Source organism: Gymnoscopelus microlampas (genome assembly GCF_963454915.1).
Source record: "Gymnoscopelus microlampas genome assembly, chromosome: 1".
Lineage (NCBI taxonomy): Eukaryota > Metazoa > Chordata > Actinopteri > Myctophiformes > Myctophidae > Gymnoscopelus > Gymnoscopelus microlampas.
In genome coordinates this window covers 10,061,054-10,070,490 of record NC_139962.1, presented here as the reverse complement: position 1 = coordinate 10,070,490, position 9,437 = coordinate 10,061,054, and the positions used below count along the sequence as shown (strand labels likewise).

Sequence of the window (9,437 nt, the reverse complement as noted above, 5' to 3'; positions counted from 1 at the left end):
AAAACAGACACAATCACAAATGGGTTTATAGTATTTGTTGATTAAGCTGATATTAGTATTTCCCTCTCTAATTTGCTATGGCTTCTAATCACATTATGACTTGATAACCTCTAAAATAATACTTCCTCAAGCTTTTCCTCACAAATTGATGAAAGTCTATTAATAAAGTTGTATTAGTAGTATTTACCACACACAGAGAGAACACAGGGACACAAATAAAACATGGATTCTGGGATAAATATTATTACAAATGTGACTGAGTAGCCTACTTTTTCCACCACTGCAAAATTTCACAGGAAAGGTTTTACTGTATGTATCAGCACCATAGATCAGCACATATAAAACCTTGTGCCACAGGGCCCTCCTGTGGCGGACATGGCTTTTATTTTGAAGACAGAGCTAAGGGTAGTCGGAAGGGTCAAATTCAATCCGCTCCGAATCCGCGGAAGGAAAAACATCACAGGAGTGAAATAAATCTGTTCATGTCTGTGTGTCTGTCTGTGTGTCTGTGTGTCCGTCCATCCTGATCCGATTAAACCAGAGGATTTATTAGTCATTTGGTGCCATCATCATCATCATGTCGGAGACGTACGGTGAGTGGACAATGCGGGACAGAACGGGACGGAACGGGGACAGGACGGGTGGAGGGAGGCAGGTGGTGGAGAGACATTAGCTCTGGTCTCTAGCCCCATTCCGAACCTCTCACTCCGCTACACAGAGGTTCCACTGGGATCTGCACCGGAATCGGTGGAACACCGGTGAAAGGGTCCGTGGATTACCCTTTTCTCCACATCGTATCCAAAAACTAACGGTTGTCTCCAAATTCCACAGATGTTTGAGGACGTTCCTGAACCCTAACTTTTTGGACCGGCGCGAAACAACCGTTTAAATCGCTTATTTAGTCAGCCTGTGGCCATGTTTCCCATTCAACCCGGGAAACCCCTCTACGTCAGGTGCCAGCACTGCTCCCCGATTCGGCTACAATGGGGAAAACATGGCCACGGGCTGACTAAATAAGATATTTAAACGGTTGTTTTGCGCCGGTCCAAAACGTTAGGGTTCCGGAACATCCTCAAACATCTGTAGAATTTGGGGACTACCATTCGTTTTTGGATACGATGTGGTGAAAAGGGTAATCCATGGACCCTTGGTGGGGGGGTCCACCGATTCCGGTAAAGATCCCAGTGGAACCTCTGTATTGCGGAGTGAGAGGTTCGTAGCTGGGGCTAGCATTGGTCCAGGTCTCTCTTACGCTCTGCCAGGCGCGCTGCTCTGCTCATAGACCCAAAATCCCACTACCGTGCGAGGTCTCCGCTTTAGTAAAAAAAAATAAACAAAACCATTCGCTACTCACAGAAACAAAGACTGTTTTGTCTTGTTGAAAGTCTATTCTCCAGGGTGGGAAGGCTCTACACTTAGATAGCTGGCCTCAGCACCCCACCTTCTCTGTATAATACACTTTTTTGGGTAGAAAATAAAATAATTTCCGCCAAACGGAAATTATTGTATTTACTCCACTGCGCCCCTACAGGTCTGGTCAATTGTAATTTATATTGACCAGATCTGTAGGGGGCGCAGTGGAGCAAATACAATAATTTCCATCTGGTGGATATATTTAATTTTCTGCCCAAAAAGTGTATTTTACAGAGAAGGTGGGGTCCTGAGAGGCTTCCCACCCTGGAGAATAGATTTTCAGCAATACAAAACAGCCTTTGTTTCGGTGAATAGCGAAATGGTTCTGTTTATTTTGACTAAAGTTGGAGACCTCGCACGGTAGACCAGAGCTAGAGAGACATGGCTCTCCTCATCTCTCTCTCTCTCTCTCTCTCTCTCTCATCGTCATCGTAAACAAAACAGCCGACAGGCTAATCTCTGCTGGCTGTGACTGATCTGCTTCATATAGCAGAGAGAGACATATAGGTTATTATAACACGCTCACAACAATATATCACACCTGAGGTTGATGCAGAATACATAATGACTGTTATGGCTCATAATGTATTGATGTCTGCTTCCATGATATTCTATAGAAGGAAGGATGTTGATAATATGGGCAGGGAGGTGAGCTGTCTCTGAGGAATGTTAGCTGATGATGATGGTGAATGTTTATGGTACCTGATTCTGGTTAATGGTGTAATGTTGCTGATGGTTTAGGCCTATGTTGTGATGGTGAATGTTGTGGTGAATGTAATGATGAATGTTGTGAATTGTGATGGGAAATATTGTGATGGTGAATGTTGATGATGATGAATGTTGTGATGAAGATGATGATGATGATGATGATGATGGTGAATGTTGTGATGGTGAATGTTGATTTCAGATTTGCATTGTTACATATTATACGAGTACCCCCCCAACACACACACACACACACACACACACACACACACACACACACACACACACACACACACACACACACGGATGCACCTGGGACGTGGATGCACCTGGGACGTATCATCAGTGTTATAGCCTGGGGTCAACGGTTGTTTCGGGTCTTGTTTCGGGTTGTTTCGGGCGAATTAAGGATAGTAGTAGAGAAAAATAAAATGAATATAGCAAGGCATGTACTGGACTCAGGATCATTCATTTGAGGTGCTTGGAGGTGATGTGTTCATGGGTTCTAGATACATATCTAAATATTATAAGCACATAATATGTGCAGGTGCACGCTGCACAGCATATACGTATCTATGTGTGTGTGTGTGTGTGTGTGTGTGTGTGTGTGTGTGTGTGTGTGTGTGTGTGTGTGTGTGTGTGTGTGTGTGTGTGTGTGTGTGTGTGTGTACATTTATGAATGCCCATACAGTGCTAATTTTCAAAGTGTGAGGTGCTTGTGTGAGTTTTAAGTGTGTGTGTGTGTGTGTGTGTGTGTGTGTGTGTGTGTGTGTGAGAGAGAGAGATGGTAATCTCTCAAGACAGATTCTGCTAACAAAGAAGGAAAAAAAGTATTCCCCCCTGCTTTTTTTTTTACCGAATTGGCAATCTCGGAGCCCAGAGACAACTGAAAAGGAAAAACAGCGACCTCTGCTGTTCGTTCCTCCTCAGTTATACTCTGGGACAATGCCGACGCAGCACATGTGCGCAAGGAAACCGGGGTTTAAGTCTGCCTTCACCGCTCCACTTCCGGGTGGTGCGACTACGTTTTCATTCCCACTAACAATATTTCTACACGGAACACTAACACCACTTCTCCCAGAGAACATGGATGGTTTTGGTTATAAGCCCACTTGTTTCTATGATGAAAGAGTAAGTTCAAATGTGAATATCTTTCCGTGGTTTTGTCTGCTCCGCGGACGCTATTGTTAAATTAGTTTCGGTCAGTTTCCAGTAGGGAAGATCGACGGACACGTGAATCCCGCCCACTACATTTGATTGGGTAAAGTGCGGCCTGCTTCCTGATCTGAAGGCACGCCCACTCCCACACAGTGTGTACACGTTCTGACGAACCTTTCAGGACAGATTCCAACGCAGTGCAGAATCTGTTCCTGAGAGATTACCGAATTGGTGCCCAGATTGGTGTGATGGTAGTTTGGCTAGTTGAAGGTGTGACCCTGCTGTTACACACAGGAGAGTTTCTGGGCTGAAGATTATGCCTTTTTGTTGTTGTTGTCCATCAGACAGTGAGACCAGACCGCTGCCTTTCCTCGCCAGCATGTGAAATATTGAATTTGATTGCTTGAATGCTTTATTAGACAAACATGTAAACAGCACGTGTTTACAGTCAGACATTAAGGCTAAAAGGATAACACAAAAACGTCCTGGGGACTTGTTTCCATTGTGGTCCTGCTCTGTATTCAATTCATCAACATAGCATAAACAATTAACACAATAATGCATGTCACCATTAAATAATGGTTTGAACTGTAGCTGGTGGACTGGTGACTAGAGATGCAATTGGCCAGGATTTCCTTCTTAGCGATTATTCTGTCGATTACTTTTTTGTTTAACCCATTAAGACCGGGAACGCATCTGTGTCATTGTAGATTTCTTTGGCTATTAAAAAAATAGCAGATCTACAAGCTCATAGCGCGGCACAGAGTGCCGCGCTATGAGCTTATAAATCTGCTATTTTTGAAAAATCTTGCAACATTTGTGCAAATACAGTATTTGAATATATATGTATTTTTAAAGGGAACATTTGTAACTCAAATCTTTGCTTCATGGGTGTCCCTGGAACTAAATGTTTTGATAAATACATATAATTTTGGGGGTCCTTGACATGAAAACGTTGAGAACCACTGATAATATAGCAACATACGTTTTTCAAAAAAACTGCAGGATTTAGAAGACATTTGTAGAATCCCCCAGAAGCAAAGATTTGAGTTACAAATGTTCGCTTAGACAGAGGGGGCGGGGCTCCAGCAATTCATGCTCGTCCCTATTGGTGGTCTAAGTCCACATACCAAATGTGGACTTGGTGGCATGCTGCAAACTGGAGTTATAGCTGTTTAAAATCCCGTGGTCATCCCGTGCTCATACGGGCGGACGGACATAACATACGCTGGGGGTCCCTGGACCCCTCTTTGATAACTTGAGCAATTCATGCTCGTCCCTATTGGTGGTCTAAGTCCACATACCAAATTTGGACTTGGTGGCATGCTGCACACTGGAGTTATAGCTGTTTAAAATCCCGTGCTCATCCCGTGCTCGGACATAACATACGCTGGGGCAATGAGAGGAGAGATGGCATAGGCAGTGTCCACGTCCGTGTGTGTGTGTGTGTGTGTGTGTGTGTGTGTGTGTGCGTGCGTGCGCGTGTGTTTGTATGTGTTTCTTCTTTGCCGTGCTCATCCCGGGCTCATACGGACGACGGACGGACGGACGGACATACGGACAGAGTCAAACATAGAGCGGTTGGCACCGCTAAAAATATATATATTCAAAGATGTGCAGACCTACAAGCTCATAGTGCGGCACTCAGTGCCGCGCTATGAGCTTGTATATCTGCTATTTTTTGAATATATATTTAGACCTGGAACACCTATACGTTGTTATACCTTTCAAGCCGGGAACACCTCTGTGTGTAGTTGTTGCTATACAGTAGCCTATATAGCAACTTTATTGATTTTTTTTTTAATGAAAACTTAGGTCAGGATTTAGAAGGCAGTCTTTAGAATGGGCCTCATATCTAAATGGGTTAAGAAAACATGTTACATCAAGAAATCAATTAACCACTTAAGCGTTACTTTATACTTTGTCCCACAACAGTGAACAGAGAAAATAAGCCCATCTACAAGCTCACAATGCGTAATTTTTTGCAACTTGTGAGCTTGCAGATCTGGTATTTTCACTATTTGTTTTAAATCTTAACTTTTTTTTGGTAACTTTTTGTCTACAAATAGGCATAGAATATTAATCGATTATCTTATTAAATGATCGATCATCGTCTTATTATGTTTTATAATCCATTACATTGATTTGTTGATTAACCCACTAAGACCTGGAACGCATCTGTGTCACTTTAGATGTCTTTGGCTATTCAAAAATAGCAGATATACAAGCTCATAGTGCGGCACCGAGTGCCACGCTATGAGCTTGTAGATCTGTTATTTTTGAAAAATCTTGAAAAAAAAAAGTTTAGATTTTTTTTCCAAAAAATGTCATAACTGGCAATTAAGAAAGTTTGCATTTACTTCCTTTAGACACATGACATAAATATGTATACAACCACTGTTTCTAAAGGTCTGGTCCAGGGACCACCAGGGGTCCAAATGGAGCCTTATGGGTCTGTTACTCTGAGAGTGTACGAATAGAACCAAATGGACCCCTAGATTGGGGTCCCAGAGATTAAAAAGGGGTATCAAGTGGCGGTCTGTGGTCTAGTTCATATCGTTGCTGTCGGGCAGAAACCTGATCTCCATGTATTCTGAGCTTGTAGATCTGCTACTTTAGCTGTTTTTGAATTAGAATCCTGAAAAGTAACAGTTTTGAGAACCACTGGATTAAACATTTTCTATTAGATTTATTCTGACTAAATTAATTATATAAAAGCAGTAATAAGTCACTGGGTAATATTTCTGTTCTATTAAAAAAATACAGTTTTATGTGCTGTTGTACTATGATATTCATGATAGTGGCCTAGTAGCCCTTAAGATATAATTATTAATTATGCAAATCGAGGTGAGTTCTAATCCATTTAAATGTGTTATATGTTATATAACGTCTCTGTCGGGTGGAAACCCCATATGTCCAAAACTGTTACTTCTCAGGGTTCAAGTTCAATAGTATCAAAAGTAGCAGATCTACAAGCTCGAAACGCGTCGCTTCGCGCCACGTTTCGAGCTTGTAGATCTGCTACTTTTGATACTATTGTGTGACGCTGTAGGATGGTCAATTAGGGCGTTGATTAAGAAAAAAAACTAAAAGTTAGAATATGGAGATAGGAGGTTTCTGCCCAACAGTAACGATAACTAATGATAACCTTTTTGCTGTAGATATGATAACATACATGACTCTTTTATATTTTCCTCCTCAGACTTCCTGTTTAAGTTCCTGGTCATCGGGAACGCAGGGACGGGCAAATCCTGTCTCCTACATCAGTTCATAGAGAAGAGATGTAAGTAGAAGACATTTCACACACACTTCATGTTCTATATAATTGCTTCCAGGTCTCTGTGTGTGTGTGTGTGTGTGTGTGTGTGTGTGTGTGTGTGTGTGTGTGTGTGTGTGTGTGTGTGTGTGTGTGTGTGTGTGTGTGTGTGTGTGTGTGTGTGTGTGTGTGTGTGTGTGTGTGTGTGTGCGTGCGTGCGTGCGTGCGTGCGTGCGTGCGCGCGCTGTGATTGCAGCTGTTTAATGATGTGTTGTTTTCCAGTTAAAGATGAGTCCAACCACACCATTGGAGTGGAGTTTGGTTCCAAGATTATCAGCGTGGTCAACAAGATGGTCAAACTACAGATCTGGGATACTGCTGGTCAGGAGAGGTTCAGGTACCATGGGACAATGCACTGTTTATTAACACATTCCCTGCCTATCACGTAGATCTACGTTAATGCAAATACAACCGTTCACTGCCAAGTACGTAAATCTACGTTTTTCACACAGAACCAGGAGATAACGCGATCCAAAGATTTACTGCTCCATTCACTTCCTGGTTAAAGTATTTGGGAAAAATTCTGTATCTCGGCTCCTGTGTTTTACTATGTATTTTTGGTGAAACAAGCACAGTGAAACCCTCCGTGATTAGCAACCATCAGGGGATTGATCATACTGGAGATAAATATTCTGTGACTACTTAAAAAGGTTAAAGAAATCGAAAAAAAACACTGGCAGAAGCTAAAAAAAATGAATGCATAGTACCTGGCAGTGAATGTGTTTTAACCACTTAAACTGTACATATAGTGTTTGTATTTGTTGATGACATGTGTTATTGTGTAAATTTAATAAACGACACAGAGTCACATGCCTGACAAAATCGCCGGGGTGATTTGTTTATTTTTGGAACACAGTTCTTATGTGAAGCAATATAAGATTTTCCTATGGGGATTCCAATTCAAAACATTTCGCTGTGACGTCAGGACTTCAGTACTCTATATGGAGTCCCACTGTTATACTGTGTTATGATAGATGTTTATATATACCTAGATTGTGCTGATAGTTAGATAATGGTTATTCCCGTGATATCCTCTGTCCCTCCCATTATAACAATTTGACACAATCGGTTGAAATTAAAAGTCCTTCGACTTATGGTGAAGATCTCCTATCCATTGTGTAATCATCCTGTACGTACAGCTAATAGCCCCACTGCTATACGCATAGAAGGTTCTGATTATTGGACATGAAAAAGCAACAGTTAGGTTAGCTGTCAGATTAATGCTTCTGGTGAATCTGGTTGCAATCGCTGGCAACCTTGTTAAAGATGCTCATCATACATGCAATAATATAGTCTCTTCTGTGTGTTTGTGTGTGTGTGCGTGTGCGCGCGAGCGCCGCGTGCGTGTGCGTGTGTGCGTGTGTCTGTGTGTGTGTGTGTGTGTGTGTGTGTGTGTGTGGGCGTGTGCGTCAGGTCTGTTACAAGAAGTTACTACAGGGGAGCAGCTGGAGCCCTGCTGGTCTATGACATCACCAGGTATGTTAACCAATCAGAGAGCTTGATTTCAGATCGCTATTCGCTTGCTCAGTTTCTTTTTGTTATATTAATTGGACACAAATTTGTCCGTAAAAAAAGAGGAATATTTACCCCATAAAAAAAAATCCCTGACCCCATTGTTTGGGAAACATTACAGCATATAGTAATCGCTCAAGACCACTGACATCACCACTGCCCTAACACAGAAGCACCCGGGAGGACTAAGAAAGGGGAGGAGCCGAACCGAAAAAGGAGGTGGTGCCCCCCAGAGGCAAAAACATATTTTTCCCCTTTTTTTTACTGAATGGGTTCCCAAATAGCAGTATAGTGATCTAATACAATTCGTACGATGTCTCTCTTTCTGTCTGTCTGTCTGTCTGTCTGTCTGTCTGTCTGTCTGTCTGTCTGTCTCTCTCTCTCACGCTCTCTCACGCTCTCTGTCTCTCTCTGTCTCTCTGTCTCTCTGTCTCTGTCTCTCTGTCTCTCTCTGTCTCTCTGTCTCTCTGTCTCTCTGTCTCTGTCTCTCTGTCTCTCTGTCTCTCTGTCTCTCTCTGTCTCTCTGTCTCTCTGTCTCTGTCTCTCTGTCTCTCTGTCTCTCTCTGTCTCTCTCTGTCTCTCTCTCTGTCTCTCTGTCTCTCTCTCTGTCTCTCTGTCTCTCTCTCTGTCTCTCTGTCTCTCTGTCTCTCTGTCTCTCTCTCTGTCTGTCTGTGTCTCTTCTGTCTCTCTCTGTCTCTCTGTCTCTCTCTGTCTCTGTCTCTCTCTGTCTCTCCTTCTCTCTCTGTCTCTCTCTGTCTCTCTCTGTCTCTCTCTGTCTCTCTCTGTCTCTCTGTCTCTCTGTCTCTCTCTCAGCCGTGAGACCTACAACTCTCTGACCACATGGCTCAGTGATGCCAGGATGTTGGCCAGTCAGAACATCGTCATCATCCTGTGTGGGAACAAGAAGGACCTGGACGCTGACAGGGAGGTGACCTTCCTGGAGGCCTCGCGCTTCGCCCAGGAGAACGGTACGACCGACTGAGTGTTGACCACTAGGGCCAGTGTTCCAGTGAATATAATGAACACTGTTCCAGTGTTCATTATATTCATTGCTCCTGTATTTCCACTATGAAAATGTCTTCAAAATGCATGAACATTTTTCACATGGAAACGATTACGACAATGTATAATAATAATTGCGATTATCTCAAATAATTGTTATATTATATTGCAACCTCTTTTTTCTTATCAAGTTACATGAGCCTCCGGCCGTCTGTTCTCCACTCATTTAGCTAGCAGACAGACAAACAAACCAAATGGAGTTATTAACCACTTAACCTTAGATTAGATTAGACTTTATTTGAGCCAGAGGGAGATTAGTTTACACATTCCG

General features: G+C 42.7%; 1 protein-coding gene across 4 annotated transcripts in view; it reads left to right on the top strand.

Annotated features, from left to right (window-relative positions):
- The first annotated feature begins 448 nt into the window (after nt 1-448).
- Nucleotides 449-9,437, top strand: part of rab4a (RAB4a, member RAS oncogene family) — a 305,717-nt gene continuing 296,728 nt past the window's right edge. For all 4 annotated transcript variants that reach the window (XM_084059088.1, XM_084059090.1, XM_084059087.1 and 1 more), the window contains exons 1-5: nt 449-593; nt 6,479-6,559; nt 6,815-6,929; nt 8,006-8,068; nt 8,918-9,072. In XM_084059088.1, coding sequence (XP_083915214.1) covers nt 578-593; nt 6,479-6,559; nt 6,815-6,929; nt 8,006-8,068; nt 8,918-9,072 — 430 coding nt within the window. In that variant the 5' untranslated portion in view covers nt 449-577. The remainder of the gene's footprint in view (nt 594-6,478; nt 6,560-6,814; nt 6,930-8,005; nt 8,069-8,917; nt 9,073-9,437) is intronic.